This window comes from Syngnathoides biaculeatus, chromosome 9, assembly GCF_019802595.1.
Source record: "Syngnathoides biaculeatus isolate LvHL_M chromosome 9, ASM1980259v1, whole genome shotgun sequence".
Lineage (NCBI taxonomy): Eukaryota > Metazoa > Chordata > Actinopteri > Syngnathiformes > Syngnathidae > Syngnathoides > Syngnathoides biaculeatus.
The window spans coordinates 13,582,749-13,603,563 of NC_084648.1; the positions used below are offsets into that span (position 1 = coordinate 13,582,749).

General features: G+C 42.9%; 1 protein-coding gene across 1 annotated transcript in view; it reads right to left on the reverse strand.

Moving 5' to 3' along the window:
* Positions 1 to 17,308, reverse strand: part of LOC133505664 (myosin-10-like) — a 54,291-nt gene extending 36,983 nt beyond the window's left edge. The window contains exons 1-3 of the mRNA XM_061828934.1: positions 17,134 to 17,308; positions 9,664 to 10,050; positions 2,820 to 2,976 (exon numbers count right to left, since the gene is read on the reverse strand). Coding sequence (XP_061684918.1) covers positions 2,820 to 2,976; positions 9,664 to 10,008 — 502 coding nt within the window. The 5' untranslated portion in view covers positions 10,009 to 10,050; positions 17,134 to 17,308. The remainder of the gene's footprint in view (positions 1 to 2,819; positions 2,977 to 9,663; positions 10,051 to 17,133) is intronic.
* Positions 17,309 to 20,815: the final 3,507 nt, after the last annotated feature.

The following is a 20,815-nucleotide window of genomic DNA, read 5'->3' on the forward strand; positions in this document are numbered from 1 at the left end:
ACCAGGGAGACTTAAGGAAGGGGGATTCTCACTGAAACAAAGACCCCCTTTTTCACTATCCCACTTCGGGATCCCTCAAGGGCTGTTCATCCTTGCTTAGAACCCATCACTGCTGACATAACATCCTCCTATATGCTTACATTATTCATAAAGCACGACTAGAGTCCATGAAGACCCAAACAGCAATATTATAAGTGAGAAATAAGGGCACCGATCAACAACAGATGTGAATTAAGTTTTACTGGTCTGCTTACACAGTCTGTCTGTCTTAGGTAACACCCCATTAAACAGCCCATCGGACCGTTGGTGGGTTATACAAAAATGTAGAGGTAATTAACAGATGCCTGGGAGACTCGGATACACGTTTGGTAATGACAGGATTCCCTCATTTGCTAACAGTTCCTCTCGTAATCCATTGTTGAGATGGCTGCAACCCAAACAATCATACAAAATAATTCTACAACAGAAACGGAAACTGTAATTTTTCTGACCATGGAATGCCTTATTTTACACATTGGAAACGGCAACATGTCATGTTGCCAAACGGTGGTATAAAATTACACACTCTGGACTTATTCCAAAATGTGTCAATATTTGCTGAAGCGTTTTAATGGCTTTCCGACCGCCTTCATCGTAACACAAACTGGATAATCGCTAATATTAAATCAGGTTGTTGAGATGCTCAGGGGCACCACACAGCAGCTGGCATCCACTAATCTCCAACCTACAAACCTCTTTTCCCAAGCACAACACTGTTCACTCGAATATAATCACAACGGGAAATGGGTTGGAATGGTGGTGCGTTAGTGTGTATCTCCTTGCTCATATTACAAAATATGACATTTGTGCAGGTTGACTATTAACAATGAGAGGGTACAATATTTTCTTTGTGCTTGTTGAAAACGTAATATTCGAGGTGGACCTTCAAGAAACATTTGTGATATCACTAATGATATGAAAACAAACCCTAATCCAAGATTCCGCAGACACAAGTAAGATGCAGAAATCGGAAGCCTCGAGAACACAAAAGTGAGAAAAATCCACTCCCATATTTTCCCCCTCTAAGAATATGATTGTAATGAAATTTTCCCCCTTGAGTAAAAAGCAAAATGACAATCATATCATTAAAAAATTGGAGAATAGAGCCCTTTAAGCACAATACTCAAGAAATTACAATCAAAACCTTTTAAATGCTAATTTAACATTAATAACCAAACAAAAATATTCCCTTTAGGATTAAGATGTGACACCAAAACTGTGACTGAACATAAGATGAATAAAAAGTAACTGTTGTCCGCAAAACTGAAAATAAATAAGTAAATCCTCAATTTCGTATATAATATTGCACCTAAATGCCAGGGAGGTTGCTTAATTAAAAGAGAAAAAAAAAATTCTGTCAAGGAAAAAAAGGCTGAAAAGAACATCATAAGACGAACCATCTTTATTGGCCAAGTATGATACATGTAACAGTGTACACGGTAGTCTAAAAACTATCACTGATGAGGCACTTTCATTTGAATTCAAGGCATGAGAAATCGATTTCACGCTGCTGTAATGTTTGGTGAACTTCTCGATGCTCTTATTGGAAAGTCACACCACGGGATGTAGCCAGCAAAAAGCCATGGCTACATTGTGACTTGATTTTGATAAACTGCGGTGAAGTGTGAAATCCTTTTGGATAAGCATTCGTGTGTTTGCAGCTGCTACCTCCGTTGCAGTACCTCCAGTGTATTGATAAAGGATTGCTCTTTGCTTTTGCATTTTTTTTTAAACTGGCACGATGTTTTTGACCATGTCCACCCCAATCAACTCTTACTTTCCACCAGGGTCCTTTCCTGTCATACGTTTAAAAAAATGTTGAGACTGTAATAAATTGTATGTTTGAACCCTAACCCTAAAAATCTAAAAAATAAAATAAAATAAAAAAGGAGAGAAAGAAAACAAATTTGGAGACCACAAAAAAAAAAAAAAATCTATTAATGTCAGTTTCTATGTTACACCAGTAAATTGGAAATATTTTGCTCATACTGCTGATTTTCAGGTGGGAAAGTATAAAATAAGTATAAACTAAAGTATAAAAATAGATGAAGTTTTGCTTTGACAGGCTTTGAAGCCTGAAAGAAGTGACAGGGCTGTCCAGTTTGTCACCACCATCACTCGCAGGCCACAAAGGACTGATTGTCAAGCACAATGGGGTCACCCTCTGTGTTCTTGTCGCTTTGAGCCCGGTTGGTCGCTGTTCACTCAAAAGTGTCGGGATCTTCGCCGACTACAAGGAAGCTTGAAGATGCTATTCAGTGGACTTCAGTTACAGACTTCAGGATTTAAGTCACTCGTTTTGGTCTGACAGGATACAAACTAATAAAGCTATTTTAAGGTGTTGTGAGTCGCCATGGAAGAAAGAATTAAACCAAGCTTCCAGATCGAGTGGCCCGGGGTGTAGATGTATAGTCCTTTGTTTGTCTAACAATTAAACAGAGCCACATGATAAGTAACATGTGTTTGCCTATGCTAAGCAGCCAAAACACAAAGGATGCAATCTGTGCGTGTACGGAACAGCCACCAAGTCGAAAACAAGCAATTGTTAATCATGTAAAAGATACATTCTCTCCCTTAAGACTGAACCACTTGTACTTTCCAAAACCTAATGAACTCATCTTAGGAAAATGAGTGTGACGTCGGCTGAGGCGCATACAGTGCGGGGATATCAAAGATGAGGAGCATATGGTGTACTTTATTTGATTAAAAATTGTGCTACTGTACAATCTAGGCCATTTTACACCGGCGTACTGTGCCAGATGTGACAGAAGCCGACTTACCTTGTAGCATGCATCTGTAAGCAGACTCTGAGATGGCGTAGATGTGAGGGGGCATCTCGTGTCTCTTTTTGCCCCGGTACATTTCCACGATGTTCTCAGAGTAGATGGGGAGGTTTTTGTAGGGATTTATGACTACACAGAAGAGGCCAGAGTATGTCTATAAAAAAAAAAGAAAAGAAAAGAAAAACAAAATATAGTCAATCTAAATGCAATTTCAGTGGTTGCCAGTTCATATTTTATGTTGCTTTTGCTATAATAATGGTCTGATTATGCTGGAGACGAAGTGGAAAGTGACTCAGCACAAAAAAGGAATCTATTAGCATTTATTAGCTGGTTCCTGCACACATTAAAATGCAATTTGTATCAAAATTTAACACATTTTCTAGTTGGTGGACAACCTTTTCATTACTGATGTTAATTATGCCCAGATATCAATAAATGAATGACTGAAAGAAGATAATTGCCTGATCCCATAATGCACAGCTGGTGCCGCTACAGAATGTAAACAAACATGCAGACAGACCCGGCCCATATAGGGTTAATCCCCGAACGCTCCATTAAGTCAAGAGTGCGTGAGGCCGTGCAGTAGACACTGACAGGATTAAGGCTATTTCAATCACCTATCAATGACTGGGATCAAAGGTCTTGATTCATTAAAAAAATAACATTAAAATAAAAAAAAAAACTCCGCTTTCACATTACTTTCCTCACGTAATAATGTGCGATTAATTCAATTCATAGTATATAAATGTGTCATGGCAATGTAAGCAGACATAAGATGATTACAGTCATTGTTAGCTGGCGAAGGCTAACAATGACTGTAAGAGGCATATGACGACATGTACACCAGGTTGGACACGAAAGAAGGAGAAAAGGATCGGTACAGGTTGGCAAGACAGAGGGATACAGATGGGAAGGCTTCAAATACTAGAGTACAACAATCCAGAGCAATGGGGAGTGTGGTAAGGAAGTGAAAAAACGGGTCCAAGCAGATTGGAACAGCTGGTGGAAGGTGTCTGGTGCGTTATATGACAGAAGAGTCTCTGCTGGGATGAAGGAAAAAGTGTGTAAAACAGTGGTGAGGGCGGCCATGATGTACGGTTTAGAGACGGCGGCACTGAAGAGACGACAGGAAGCAGAACTGGAGGTGGCAGAAATGAAGATTTTGAGGTTCTCGGTCAGATAGGATTAGAAATGAACTCATTAGAGGGACAGCCAAAGTTGCATGTTTTGGAGATGAGGTTTGAGAGAGCAGAGTTCGATGGTTTGGACACGTCCAGAGGTGAGAGAGTGAGTGTGTTGGTAGAAGGGTGCTGAGGATGGAGCTGCCAGGGAAAAGAGCGAGAGGAAGACCAAAGAGAAGGTTGATGGATGTTGTGAGGGAGGACATGAGGACAGTGGTGTTAGAGAGGAAGACGCACGAGATAGTCTTAGATGGAAAAAGATGACAAGCTGTGGCGACCCCTAAAGGGACAAGCCGAAAGGAAAAGAAGAGCGAGAAGCTAGCTGGATGTCTATAAATGCGCAGAACAAAGATCTATAGATTCCGATACTTTCATTTTTTATTGGGGTTATATGTCAATAGACAGCCGGAAGAAGGGATTTAGGCATTAAACCTAGTGTTAAAAGAAGAAAAGTGGTCACAAACAGTTACTATATTACTGCACTTATTCAATTACAAAAGGTGTTCATGGCACTGTACAAAGGCTTATTACACACCACATTCCCTTAGAACATTCATCGTAGCGACTATTTAATCGTGCCTAATTGAGTGATTACAACCACTGCTATGTATGTTTCCATTTACAAATTTCAAATGTACATTTTAAGTACATCACTGAGTTGTGCAATGCGTGTAGAGGTTGTGTTCCTTTGCGATCGGCAGATGGCCACCGGTACCCCGACTTCGGATCTCTTTCATGTTAGCAGAAGACTTTGACAAAGACGTGTGCTACAACCCAACGACAAACAGTATTTACATCATAGTATGTAAAAATGACTGTTCGCAATTAATCATGGTATTGTTCAAACCTTTTTAGCTGGGATTGACTAAACTACTAGTTCATGTTGTGCGCCACAGTAACCCCTTCATGGACCCCCTACAGTGGGCACAGCGCCAGACAGACGGATCACTGCTACTGACCCAGCATGGGCCACGGGCAGTGGGGAGACAGGAATGACTCAGCTGGCTGCCCTTGACTGTGGATCCCAGGGGATATTTGTGGGATTAGCAGGCCCCTGAGGCCAAGAGGTTGGCTGCGTAGACGGACAGCCGTGACTGGACACCACCCAATAAATCTTTTTTGTTTTTTTTCCAAATATCCCCCCCCCCTTTTTTTTTTAAATTGCAAATATATTATGTTTGTATCCTGAAATTTCATTCAGGACCCTTTGGGCACATTGCGCTATTACGAGAAACTGATAAAAGGGGGAAATTCTGACAGTTTAAATGGGCCTCACCACTCAGGGAATGCGCGAATAAATGTCTGTGAACCGAGAAATGCTTAGCAACCAGTCTTCAGTTTCTCTCAATGGGTAAGAAGAGACCGTTCCTCCCGTGCGCTTCATTCAAACGTCGCTACGCCTCACTTTGAATGCAAAAGACATGCAAAAGAGATGAAGGCATACTTAAGCCATTTCATATCATTTTTGTCCGCTTAAGCAAACTGAGGAAGTAAATGCGTGGACCGTTCTATGTTTGCTTTAGGTGCAAAAATGTTTTTGTGCAGGTGAGTAATTGCACTACGCCAACATTTTTATAGTCTCATTCGCTGACTCTGATGTCAAGAGACCAGGCCACATCTTTTAAAATCACACACCTTTAGTCACAGATACAGTTCTGCAGAACGTGAGGACGGAGATCCCAAGTGGATAAAAATACCTGCACCTCACATGGATATTGTATTGGTATTATGCACAAAGCTAGAAAATATATGGACTGGAAGACCATGAACGTAACTGAATGTGATTGGATGAACGAGTCTTGGTGTTGGGTCTGTGCAGCAGAGGACGGTGGGTCGAGTGAGTGAGCTAGCTTGTGTTTGGAGGTGTGCAGAGGAAGTTGAATGAAAAAAAATATATATAAATTGCATCATCGATTCGTCAAAGTCCACTTAACTTTTGACCCCTTGACGTTAAATGCGAAAAATCTGCAGTCGTTCGACCCCTTGTACACTGTGCATCATCAATGCCACTTAAAGATGAGCGTCTAGCAGCTTGCATTCAATAATGCAACACAGTGATATCAATAATACAGATTTGAGACCTGATTAGACAGTTGCAATGATGATCAAAATGATGTAATATTGAATAGCTGCTGGACAATTTTTGCTGAAGCCACGAATGCTTCTTTAAGATACTCTAAAGTGAGCTTTAGACATCTTTACAGATTTTGTATTTTCTCTGTTCTTACTGTACATGGCGTACTCCTGAGATGATGAACACACCACGTTACACTCATAACCATAACTCCTCCCACTCTGTAACTTGGAACATATAGTACATAACGCTAAACTCCAAATGTAACATTTAGAATGTCAACAAAATCATTTTCGAAATAATTCCTCCAGAGGACAGTGACAATCGGTCGGGATAATATTTCGGAAATGTCCAATAATCAGACATTTACTGAAAGGGAGGAAAAACAAAGCAAAAAAAAAAAATGGCTCAATATAGAAATAATAAAATATTTTGTTGAAACATAAAAATAAAGATTGATCCAGGTTTTAAAAAAACAAAACAGGATCTGTACAAATTCAGTGTCTAAACAGGAATTACACAGTATACGTACTATGATATTACTGGCCATGAAAATAAATAGTGAAGTGGGGCAGAACCCTCACTACTACAATACATTAAAAAAAAAAAAAACCAAACATTCAAGTACACAGAAAATTTTCCCATATGACTTCATATACCATGCTCTACTGGGTATATTTTCTTTTACTACTGAGGCTATTATGAACTGTCCAAACAATTTATCAGACAGGAATAAAGAGTAACGTGTTGCGGTTTTGTCAGGTTTACTTTGGAAGTCGATTTACAGCGCGGTCCCCGCGTTTTCTGCTTGCACCCGCAAAATGTTAAGCTCGAGACCAATGCGCTACGAGGAAAAAAATGTTAGTTCGGAGCCCTAAAGCTCTGCCTACTCAAGACAAAAACAGGGGATTAGTGACTAGTCAACGTGGAGCACGTTAGCAATTAATGTCGACGAGTCTGTCCAACCACTAATTGTATACCACACCTAACTAAGTGCCAGGCACATTAACAACACTGGGTTCCGTCCAACAGTCATTATCAAATTAGCAGAGAAGCTGTAGAGTTGTGCTGTACAGCTGTCGACTGACAGTGAAAAATACCTAGCGCTTTTTCCAAGGCAATTTAACTACAGTCTGACTCAGTAATGGTTTGTAGTTGACGGATTTGTCTGGGCTTATTTACTCTTCCGTTAAGAGAATCTTCTCTTTGAAAAAAAAAAAAAAAAAAAAGACCAACTGCGCTCGACATGCACGTTACTTAATTTTATGGCTACACAAAGAGTTTGTAGTTGAACCAACTAATTCCCTGCTATTTTTAATGTCAGCGCCATTCCATTCCTATCTCATACATTCACAATCGTGCAGCAAGAAAAGCTCTCCAAGTGTGAAACCTCTGCCGGAGTCTCAAGCGGACCACTAGCTGCGAGTCGGGATTATTCCAGGCATGCAAGTCGCTAAGTGGGTCATAATCGCAAGGGGGAATGGACGGCTAATGTAGGACATGATGATGGCATACCTGCTAAAGGGAAAATCTGAAGGGCTCTTTGAAGAGCCAGGCATACTACAAATAAGATCAGTGCTGCGATTCATTTGGAAAGGTCTTATTTCATAATAAATGCACCAAAATAATAACCTTGTAAAGTAATTCTTCAATTGTCTGTTTGACATTTTCACTATTCACAGTGACTCAATAAGCTGTAATGATTTGACTTTTTTCCAAAAGTGGTGTTAGTATTTGATATCATCTGTCTACATGTGTTGCCCCACCGTTTGTGTTTTGTGTTCCAAAACCCCTTTATAAATGCTAAATTTAGTCTGTCAATGGCATTTTCCAAATTATGTTAGCAAGAAACTTGCAGAGTCTTACTTTAGTCGTCGTTTGGTTGTTTTAAAGAGACATAATTATCAAAATGTAATTGTTAGTTTGACGGTAAACTTCAATTGGGCAGTGACAGTAAAGAGCTTGAAGCCTCTTTTTTTGAGGAATTGTTCACCAAAAGTGCTGCCTTTGTTACGTCGGCTGAGTTCAAGTTCGTGTTCACAAATCAAAGCAAAACAATAAGGATAAATAAAAATGAAATAAATCAGATGATTGGCATCTCGTATGTCGAAAAACTCAGAAGCCGTATGTCAAGGCACCACTGTATAGTGTTTATAGTTAACATCTTTTTACACTTAAAAAAAATACAATTGAATACAGTACAAAATCACTCCAAAACTACATCCTGCTCAAAATAAAGTGTAAAGTGTGTTTTATTACTGTACTGTTTAATTAACAGTAGTTATTTTATTTTAACATTTGTAAGACAGCATAAAATGTCCATGTCGCTTTCACAGCCGCTTATCCTCACAAGTGTCACAGGAGTGCTAGAGCCTATTCCAGCTAACTTCGGGTGAAGGGTGGACTACACCCCAAACTGGTTACTTTAAAAGCTATTCATGGACGTTTACAGACTTTGACCCTGGAACTGATCCCACGAGAGACATTGGTTAAAAATCCAAAAGTCTTTCTGAAAAAAAAAATGCTTTCTAAACCTTAAATTGGATTCGGTTTGACGGTTTTCATGTCTCTGGAGGGGATTAATATTTCTATTTTGTAAAGCGAGACCCCCCCCATCATCGTTCTAATAACATTAGAAGAAAAACAAAGTGAGGGAGTGATTCAGCAATGATAAGCCGAGTGGGAGTTCTTATCCGAGTGCCATGTGGGCCATTTTGGAGATTTGCCAAGTTCACTAAAAAGTACGTATGCACCAATGCTGAAACCATAAAAATACTGTATGCACCAACATCACATCTTTGCTAAGAAAAACAGATGATGAACTCCTCAGGTAGTGACGGAATTGTGGCAGCAGTATTTTCGAGACATTTTTTTTTTGGCTTGCAAATTGTTTGCTTGTGTTGAAATATATTTACCGTGATTTCCAGCCGGTTAAAAAAAAAAAAAAAAAAAAAACATACCAGTAAAAATCACTGAGACACGGCAGTAACACGCAAGCGCAGAGCTACAGTACTGGACTGGTAAAATTCACTTCCTTGGCACATATATTCTACGGACCGGTAAAATTCACTTCCTCGGCACATACATTCCACTGGTCTCAGTCTTACCTTTTCCGCTCGCCTGCCCCCTTGCGGCCGTTACAAAAAAATGCACAAATCAGTCGCATCATCGCATAAACCGCAGGGTTGAAAGCGTGTGAAAAAAGTTGCGACTTATAGGACAGAAATTACAGTACAATGTATTCAAATATGGTGAAATGTCCAAACTGCTACTCTTCACCCACTGCAGGTGGGGATGGAAACGATGGTGGTTCACTGTAAACATGCGTGTCAAATTCATTTTTGTTTTGGGTCAAATTGTAGTTACGGTTTCCCCTCAGAGGGCCATTATGACTGAGAAACCATAAAAATCTTGAATCACCTTATCATATTTATACATGAAATTTTGGTACCAATTTTAGCAAGAATCCTGGAAGTTGATGCGCGTGATTTGCCTTTGCGGGCCACATAAAATGATGTGGCGGGCCGGATTTTGCCCCCGGGCCTTATGTTGGACACCTGTGACAATAAAGGACAAAAGTACTTACATAAATGAGGCCCGAGTAGTAGCGGTCCTTGAGGTTGTGCAGTACGGAGGCTTCGTTGAGGCAGGTGAGCTCGGCCATGTCCTCCACCTTGCTGAACTTGGGCGGGTTCATCTTTTGGATGTCGTCCTTGTTGACCGAGGCTTTCTTCCCGTTCTCCGCCAGCTCCACGAGCACCTCCTCGCCGCGCTCCTCGCGTACGCTGGCCGCTTCGAACCCGTGGCGCTCCGACGGGATCCATACCAGCCTCTTGGCGGTCCAGTCGGCCTGCGAGGCCGGGTTGTAGACCACGGCGCGGTCTACAAAGAGGTACCGCTCCGGGTCCTCCTGCCCGCTTCTCTGTGACATTGCAAGTGGCTACACCAGAAGCAGCGCTCCTCACTTGGGCACCTGTGGCCAAAACACAAAATATCACGGGTTATACAAATTTTATGGGGTTCATTCATGCTCTAAAATAATACATGACTCAACAGCCTTAAGGGGAAAAGATTGAAGATCCAGTCACATGCTCTTATTCATAATTTTCAATGGCTGGATATTGGATGGACCCCACTGTAATGCTGGAAATAGTTTATAATAACGCTAGAATTAGATTTGATTTTCTCCTGGGCTCGCACGTCTTCTGACCAGTTACCAAAAAAAAAAAAAAAAAAAAAAAACATAATTGAAGGAATGCAGGACATTTGGTGTCGTAAGTATTAATTCCCCCCCCCAGGCACAGCGAGTAAAACGCAATAATTGTCCGTTTTAAATTGCCCTTTTTTTAAAGCATCAAACAGAAGATAGACACATCCCGCGTGAAAAAAAAGAATAAAAACATATCAGCAAATATTCAACCTGCAAAAGTCTATTGCTTAGAGGGGACTACACACAGTTGTCTGCCAAAATATTTTACAGTACGACATTTACATGCGAGAAAGTAACCGAATAATCACTGATAATTCTTTGCTTATTTCAAAGAGAAAGCGAAAGTATGCGGGATGGTATCCTAGTGGTTGGCAGATCTGTCTCGCATTTCTGAGGCTTTCGGTTCAAATCTTGCACGGTCCTTCCTGTGTGGAGTCTGCAGTCAGTCTGTTTTCCCACCGCTGGCATGTTTTCTTCCTTGCTACCCGAGCCTCCCACGATCCAAAAACATTTATGGAAACTCTAAATTGACCATAGGTGTGAACGTGACCCATGACCCCAATGAGGACAAGCGAATACTGCACAAAATTGAGGGATGGAGGAATTGAACGTCTGAGCTGTAATGTATAGAGATACGGCAAAATTAATGTTTCTGCTTTACTTCAAATATTATCCATCAATTTTCTTAGCCGCTTATCCTCACGAGGGTCACGGGAGCGCTGGAGCCTATCCCAGCAGTCAAAGGGCAGGAGGCGGGGTACACCCTGAACTGGTTGCCAGCCAATCTCAGGGCACATTGAGACAAACAGCCGCCCTCACAATCACACCTAGGGGCAATTTAGAGTTGCCAATTAATGTTGCATGTTTTGGGGATGTGAGAAGAAACCGGAGTGCCCAGAGAAAACCCACGCAGCCACGGGGAGAACATGCAAACTCCACACAAGTGGGGCCAGGATTTGAACCTGGGTCCCCAGAACTGTGAGGCCAACGCTTTCCAGCTGTTCCACCGTTCCGCTTTAAATGTTATATTATGCATATTTATTGAAGTCCGTGTGGAGATATTAATGCCCACACAGAATTCGAAGGCCTCTATCCGTTCACATAACCAGCCCACGTGGCCAGTAACGTAACCATTCGAAATCACCCATGGAAACCTCAGCTGCTGTGTAAAAAAAAATAAAAAATCATTTGAGCTGCTTATGTAATTTTTTATCATTTTATCTAACGAGACAAAAAAAAAAGCTGAACTAGATGTGAGCGGCGAGGTTCGGGGGGGAGGGTTTCAAATGTCAAGTAGTGGTGTAAAAAATTGATTTTATATATATATTATATATAAGGTTGAAACAAAATCTTTGAAAATTGAAAGTTTCTGTTGCTGGAATAAAAATAAAGATATTTGTGGCCACAACTCATGTGGAGTAACTCAACAAACAGACGAGCTAACGGGTTTGGGGTGTCAAACTCATTTTTCTCGCAGGCCGCATTGTTTTTCCGGTTTCCGCTCAGAAGGCCGTTAAGACTGTGGAACAAAAATATTTAATCATCTCATCATATTTACATCATCAATTTATGAACTTGTTTCGGAATCAGAAATCAAGGGTAATGTGTTTTTCAACTATTCACGTTTGGCGACACAAAAATGGTCGTAATATCTCAACTTGATCATTTATATGAAAATTAGAAATTTTGGTACGGATTTGAAAAAGAATCATGGAAATTTCACGGGCCACACAAAATCATCTGGCGGGCCAGATCTGGCCCCCGGGGCCTTGAGTTTAACACCTGCGTCATACATATTCAAAGTCACAGATGCGACAGTACTCGATTCTAAAAATATTTAATAGCTGCCGGCCTAGCGTCGAGCTTTTCCACTAGGATTTATCTGGAAGTGATAATTGAGTAATCGTACACGGAATTAACCTGAAGTGCTCTGCTGCAACCAACATAGGGGCTGTTGATTCGTCCTCAACTACTTTTCTTTCCTGAGCGCAACACAACATGAGCAAAGGAGAGTTGAGCAGCTTCTATCTGCTAAATCAAAAACAACAATTAAACGATCAATTGATCATCCAATAGATGACGGACGCTTATCTCTTCAAAATACTGCTAAAGTGGGGAACAGGTACACATACATTTTTTTTTAATAGCATACAGTAACTTTTTTTTTTTTTTTTTTAATGTGAGGGACCCCAAAGATGATGAGGAAAAAAAAGTCAGCTGGATGGATTTTCTGACTGCTTTTATTGTGTGTGGTTCACCATGCCCGAGCGAGCACACCACACATAAAACCAAATCTCTGCTGACAATCGTGAACAGCGCAGGGAGCTCTTGACACCCCCACACCCGTCCATCCAAATCACAAGATAATAGCTCAGGAAAAATATTCACTGTACATATATCAGACCTTTCCTATCTTTTTTTATTGGAAGGGGAGGAAAATGCCCAAATTAAAGCCTCGGTTCCCGAACATCTCAATTTTCGAACAAATCGGTTTTCGAATGAAAATTTAGAGATTTTTTTTTTGCTTCTGTTTTCGAATCAAAATCGGTACTCAAACGCCCCCAGACAAAACCCGGAAATAACATTGCACGCGGTCAGACCAGCTGACCCACGACGCGCTTTGTTGTGAAGTCCCACGCCCCCGAAAAAAAAAAACGGAAATAACATAATGCGTGCGGAGCAAGCAGCTAACCCACCCATGACACGTTTTGTTATTGTCTGTTCAGATGCGCCCCGAAAAAACCCGGAAATATCGCATGTGATGCACGCAGTTGACCCATTCATGACGCGTTTTGTTATTGTCAATTCGAACGTCCCCCGAAAAAAAACTTGGAATTGACATAAACGCGCGTGGCGAAACCAGCGCACGTTTGTTATTCTGTATAACGCAGTCTCTGTACACAGACGTGTCCCGGTAGTGACTGTTGTTTTTCTTCCTATCGAGGACGACCATTTTAACCCCCAATCATGGTTCCAAAGAAGGCAAGTTGCAAGTTTAAAGTTATTCTGCACTTTTGTGCATTAAAAAAAAGTTTACAAGGTTGGGGCCGAGTCGCTACATATACGGCAATGCACTCCCTGCCTCGCCTACCCAACTCTACTACTAAAGCATACATTTTAAGCAAAAAATAGATATATTTCTTAAATTATTTTATTACATAAAGTATTTAGACTATACATGTATTTGTACTATGCAGTTTATTATCAGGAAAAGCTAAAAAAAAAAAAAAGGCCTAATGGAACGCATTATTTCTTTTCCCATTCATTGCAATGGGAAACATCGATTCGGTGTGCGAACAAATCACTTCTCGAACCGTTTTCTGGAACGGATTGTGGTCGAGAACCAAGGAATCATTGTGTGTGTCCCACACTTTATACACGAAGTAACCAGCCACGTTGTTAAGTTTGAGGGATTCAAAACAAAGGTTCCATCACAGATTCTCCCAGTATATGGTGAAATATGGCACGGTAGATGATTGCGGTCTGACTGGCTTGTTGAGGAAAAACCTCTCCGGGCAGCGAGCCTGCGAGTCATGTGGGACAAGATTTACTGACGAATCCTGGAAGATGTCGAAGCCACAAGCGGGTCCCACGCCTGAACCCGGCAGGCGCCTGTTGGACACGAATGTGGGTCAGGTCATGGAATAATAGTCGGGGAGGGGGCCCGGTGCGGCTGCTGTGGTTCACTGCATCCCCTTAGCCCAGGGGTGCCAAACCCATCGTAGTTCAGGGGCCTAATTTGTTTTGAAGGGGCCTGACCACGGAAATCCTACCTTTCTTCATATAATAACAAAATAAGTGAGTTTCCCCCCCCCCATGTATTGTGAAACAACACAAGTACAAGTGTAACATCTTTACAATTCATTTTCCTTAATTATGTCAGATTTCTCGAGAAACTTTCTCATCTGTATATTTGCAAAATAACTGATCACAATGATTGTATTTTAAGGCATAAAACTTCCAGTCACAGGTATCTGAACTTGCAAGATAAAGTGGAGTATTGCAGAGGGAAAGGAGAACCACAGTTTTGGTCATTTACTCAATGCGACGAACAGTTGAGTACACAAACACAAATTAGCAAGGAGCAGCCAATCACAAAAGGCACGTGCATACATAGCCACTAGGTGGTCCACTAGCACCCGCCCTTTACCCCTGAAACAAAAAAAAGTGCAGCTGTGCAGGCCATTTGATCTTCATTCGTCAATATTTAAAAGTAAATGACCTCTCTCTGAGATCATTCCATCCATTTTCAAAGTCGCTTAACCCCATAAGGGTCACGGGAGTGTTGGAGCCTATCCCAGCCAACTTTGGGCGAAAGGGAGACTACACCTTGAGCTGGTCGCCAGTCAGTCACCAGGCACATAGCAGAGATCAATTACATCCAAAGTGTTTTGGAGACCGACAAGTATTTATTCGAGCCTTTGGGAAAATTGTACATTGTACATACGCTGTGCCTCCAGCCCCGCTCCTCCCAAAACGCTGTCATTTGAACACGGGAGTGCTGACTTTTCATATCCGCTGCAGCTTCCCTTCACTTCCTTTGTTAAGCGTCAATTGTCATCCCTATAAACATTCTAAAATAGATATTGTAATGAAAAATACATAACATTATTCACTTCAATGTCTACATGAAAAAATATGAGCGGAGAACACGTCATCCATGCGCAACATTTCGGAAGTCTTACTCAACATTCAAGTGGTCGCCATATTGGCTGCATCTTCTGTCCGTGATGTCACACGGAAGCATTCGCCATTGAAAACAGGCTCTGCCACCTACTCTGGGAGACGAACAACAGAGATATTCAGATTTTTCCGACACCCCTTCTGACACGCAAGCTCTTTCCGAAGAAGTGAACATCTCACAACCGAGTAAACTGACCAGGGCCATATTACCCTATCGTTTTGAGCCATATTTAGATGATATGTGGATCACGGCCAAACCACCTCCCCGTCCGATCCACCTCTCCGGTGGTGAAGGACAACAGCACCTGCAGCCGCGAGCAACGACAACGCTGCCCGCGAGCGACGATGACGGCGCGGCCAAACTGCCTCTCTGTCCAATCCACTTCCGCGGCGGTGATAAACAACGCCGCGCAGGAGCGACGACGACGACGACGCGGCCAAACCGCCTCCCCGCCCGATACACTTCCGCAGCGCCGATAAACAACAACGCCCGCAGCCGCTAGCGATGACGACGCCCCGGCCAAACCGCCTCCCCCTTCTGACCCACCTCCGGTCCCCACCGTCCCATCCACCGCGGCCCGGCGCCACGACGGGCCACCCTGGTGGTGTGCGCCCACTGATCACGGCTCCGGCTGGGGTGGCACATCGACACATTTATACCCCTGATTTATGGATTACGCCCCCCCCCCTCCTATTATTGTTTTTTTAGTAGCTGTATACACACCTACCTGTCATTTGGAACCCACGAAGCTCTCGTCCTTTGCACCTGTGAAATCTATTTTTCACGACCAACCGGGTCTTTTGGAAAAGTATAAAGAGCGAATCCATCCGCCCGAGTGTTCGAGCAATATCCAGCAATACAACGAGCTAGCATTTTGGCTAACACGAAGGAACAACGAGCTACCTTCCAGCAGGTAAAACTAATAGAAAACAGACGAGACCGCTTGAGTGCGCTTCTGCCCTGTTCGTCACTTCCTGCTTCTTCTCCAAAACAAATCCCTCGAGAGGATTTTCATGGCGGGAGTTACAAAAAACCATATACGTCAAAATCAATTTTGTGGTGAAAACACAAATGGCTCCATACTGGCTGCCGTTTTTTCATTAATATACTAAAAATCATGCATTTCATGACAGCGGACCTTTAATAATACTTGCATTGCTGACGCTGTTAATGTAAATGATTACTCAAGTTAAATTCACATAATCTTCTTAAATGTATGACTACATTTAAAAAAAAAAAAAGACGCCCATTTTTTTGGGCTAAAGCACCCATCACCAAAATTGTTTTTGCAAGTCTGACTCATGTCACTCACTAGGCCACACCTCTTAAAGGCACACATCAACATACGGAACACCAGTGTGTGATCATTTGTACTCCATTAACACTTTACAAAACGAGCTCATTTGCTTACATTATTTTCTATTGTTATCAAAAATGTATACAACAGTGTTTTTTTTTTCTTTGTTAAAAACCACGTGCTGTTTTTGAGATGGGGAGAGGAAGTGGTTTCTAAATTGAGTTTTAGAACGAATGAAAAAGGTAAAATGGATGTAAAACTGTACACTATTGGTGAACCACATCGGGCTACTAAGCTGCTAGCTTCAAGTTGCAGTGATCGAAAAAGATAAATCGACGTCACCAACTAACTTAAGATGTGCCACAGAACCAACGCAGACTTTTTGATATTTCTTTCCCGGTCACGTGAAACCCGAACAGACGATTTACAATGGCGAGCGGGTCGACTTGAGGGTGGAAATACGACTTTTATTTTATTTTATTTTATTGTGGAAACTGGAGACCGAATCCCATCATGGGTGTGGGCGGCTCAAGAGACGTCTGGGTGGGGATCAAATAAAACGCAAGCCGGACAATCAGCTCCACGACGACCGCTTCAAAACTCTTACCTCCCGCCCCACCCCACCCGGAACAAAGTCCTTTATTCCACACAACTACATCGGGAGGGGCTCTCATTGTCAGACGTATCGTTCAAATGTAGCGACGCCGGCTAGCATTCGCTCCTCCATCATTGACAAGGCACGGCACAATAATCCGCTAGCTACCGTTCACTCGCACCACTGCTAGCCACCACAGGGCGCTAGAAAACGATAAAGAAAATTGAAAAAAAAAAAAAAAGACCAGTAGGGTCATTTTGTAGCACGTACCACACGCAGCAGGTGAAGGAATTCCTCCCGTGGAATTTAGCGGTATCTGCGTGGATGTGGAAGGCGAACTAAAAAAAAAAAAAAAGAGTCCCTTCTCCTTCTTCTCGTTATTTATTGCCCCGCTCTGCTCTCATCAGTGGTCCTCCACCATCCGGCACCCGCCTCTCAACCAAACCTGGCCGCCCGCGAGGGAAAGATGGCACACGGAGACGCCCACAACCCATATCCGACACGGGATTGGCTCACGGGGGTGTGATGCTCGATTTCGATTGGTTCGAAGCGATTTCCATTTCCAGGGTAGTGACACTGCGGACCGGCTGTGGATGCTGCTGCAGTATCCATAATGCAGATTTTTATTTTTCAGTTTTTATCGTAACTTTCCGCATTTTAGCTTTCAAATTTTTCTGGCATCTATTATTTTATCTGCTCTTTTATGTTTTACATGTAACCAATTCTGACTTCGTCGATATTTTTTTGTAGACATTAACGAAATTCACTGAACAGTATGTTTGATATTATGTTATTAGTCTGCAACTACAGTGTATTATAGCTGTAAAAACTAAACTAAATATTTTTTGAGGGGGGGGGCTTGTTTATCTTCAGTTTCATTCATAAATGTTTCAATAGCACCCTCTGTTGACATTACGAGACATTGCATCAACAAAATAGTCCCCTTTACGACTGAATTCCGCGTAACACGAATTTACACGTTGGAACATCCATCCATCCATTCATCCTCTTCGCCGCTTATCCTCAGGAGTGTCCAATTAATGTTGCATGTTTTTGGGGTGTGGGAGGAAACCGGAGTGCCTGGAGAAAACCCACGCAGGCACGGGGAGAACATGCAAACTCCACAGAGGTGGGTCCGGGATTGAACCCGGGTCCTCAGAACTGTGAGGCCAACGCTTTACGAGTCTTTGGTGCAGGCAGCGTGGAATCGATTCCCGCTTAGTGATGGTGTCGACATCTGCCCTACGACCGACTGGCAACCTGTTCAGGGTGTATTCTGCCTTTCGCCCGAAGCTAGCCGGGATAGGCTGCAGCTTTCCCGTAACCCTTGTGAGGATAAGCGGCTTGGATAATGACAATTTCCGTGTATGTATTCATATCACAAATCAAATTTCCCCAATTAAATGAACGAAACTGTCTATAATTAACTACAGAACCTTAAAAAAAATGTTTGCAAATATTTTCTACACAATTGGGCCTTATTAACACATACCATAATGACATAATTTACAAGAATATTAATTTGTCAGTTTGTGCATCCCAAAATGCATGCATGGGGCCACATGACATGCAGACGTATTAGACGCAGATTTGGTGATGAACCACACAAGACTGTCTACTAGTATGCTAAAAAGATTGTCATTTTTCCCAGAGGATAAAGAAAATATGACTGAGTATCACTGTATGCTCGGTTCGCTTGTGTTGCGACTATCCATCCATCTATCTTATCCTCACAAGGGTCGCCGGGAGTGCTGGAGCCTCGAGACAAACAGCAGCACTAGCAATCACACCTAGGGGCAATTTAGAGTGGCCAATTAATGTTACATGTTTTGGGGATGTGGGAGGAAACCACCCGGAGAAAAGCCACACAGGCACAGGGAGAACACGCAAACTCCACACAGGCGGGGTCGGGATTTGAACCCGGGTCCTCAGAACGGTGGGGCCAAGGTTGTTCAGTTCAGTAGTTACATTTTGATGACAAGTTAAACTTTGAGTCCAGGTCTTCCTGTATGTGTACGATCAACTCAATCTTTTTTGGAAGACAGTTAACGGTGACCAGAGGCGAACGAGGTTATTCATCCATTTTTTTGTAACTTTACTTCGAAAACCAAATCCTGATGGCCTGCCCTGACGTCGATTGTCACTTTTAGGCATTATTAACCGTTTGAAATTGTTGAAAATAGCTTTATTCTCTTGAAGACTCAATTGTTTGTAAAACTCCGACTCTTCCTTCACTCTGCTGGAGCCGTGTGGTATTTTGTCGCCTCAAGACTAAAGGTCTGGATGTCTTTTCTTTAGATGAATAACAATTGACAATAATTAGGTTGGATTCATTTGAGTCGGCTTTTTTAAGAAAATTTAAAAAATGGATCGCTGTAATGCTTCGACACAGAAGGAACTACATAGTCAGCCGCGAAGGATAACTGTGTGCAGATTCGTTTCTACCTTTTAATGCCCGCGTGATGATCCTTCTGGTGTGCCCAACTTGGGGAAGTCCATCTATCCATCCATCCATCCATCCATCCATCCATCCATCCATTATTGACCACTTTTCCGAATCGGGTCGCAGGGGAAGTAGCTTCAGCAGGGACACCCAGACTTCCCTTTCCCCAGCCACTTCCTCCAGCTTTTACGGAGGGATCTCGAGACGTTCCCAAGCTAGCCGAGAGACATAGTCTCTCCAGCGTGTCCTGGGTCTTCCTCGGGGTCTCTTTCGAGTGGGACATGCCCGGAACACCTCACCAGGGAGGCGTCCGGGAGGCATCCGAGTCAGATTCCCCAGCCACCTCGTCTGGCACCTCTCAATGCGGAGGAGCAGCGGGTCGACACTGAGCCCCTCCCGGATGACCGAGTTTCTCACCCGTACTCTAAGGGAGAGCCCGGACATCCTGCGCAGGAAACTCATTTTGGCCGTTTATATCCGGGATCTTGTTCTTTTGGTCATGACCCACAGTTCGGGCCCATAGGTGAGGGTAGGAACGTAGATCGACTGGTGAATTGAGAGCTTCGCCTTTCGACTAAATCCCTCTGTCACGGATCTCCAGCGCGGGGCTGGACCCAAATGCAGGACTCCAAGACGAGGACATGATGTCGGGCGTAGTTTTATTCAAGCTGAGGTGGCACAGAAACACTGTGACGAGGATAGCTCAACACTGCGATATTTTCGGTGGTGGAGATTCCTACTGTAAGTGCATGCCACTCACAAACTCTGGGTACAACGCACAACCAACTGGCGAATGCCAGTGACAAAAACTCCAACTTAAATACACCATCTAATTTCAGTCCAAATGTAAAACAGCTGTGAGTGGTGATAGGTCTCCAGTGCAGGGGCCACGCCCCTCTTGGCCGTGGTCCAGCCTGGCTCATGACACATCTTTACCACAACGGACCAATAAAAAGTCCGCATCACTGCAGACGCTGCACCGATCCGTCTGTCGATCTCCCGCTCCATTCTTGCCTCACTTGTGAACAAGACCCCCACAATACTTGAACTCCTCCACTTGGGGAAGGATCTCATCCCCGACCTGGAGACCTTTTCCTTGATAAAGTATGAGACAGAAAGATGGCGACGCCACTCTTCAGTGAAGTGCTATCAATCCCAGTCTTGCGTGTAGCCAGCAGCCAATTGACCCCTCCGTAGAAATTGCGTCATCCACGTCGCTGACCAATCAGAGGCCAGAGATCTGCATAAACCACCCCCCTTGTTGGCGTCCGCCGTTACCTCAGACAAAGTCGCAGGGTCTAGTACAGCTTTGTTAGCGTTTTATCACATATTTGGGTTCCTTAACAATAGATATGGTTAAGAGGTGTAGTCACGGACTTTGTAATAGTGACGACAGGTATCCTGAAAGGCTAGTTGGTGGAGTTCAATTCGTACCCTTTCCAAAACCGAAGAACGAGTACGAAAAATGTCTTTGATGGATCAAACTTTGTGGAAGACCGCATCATCAAC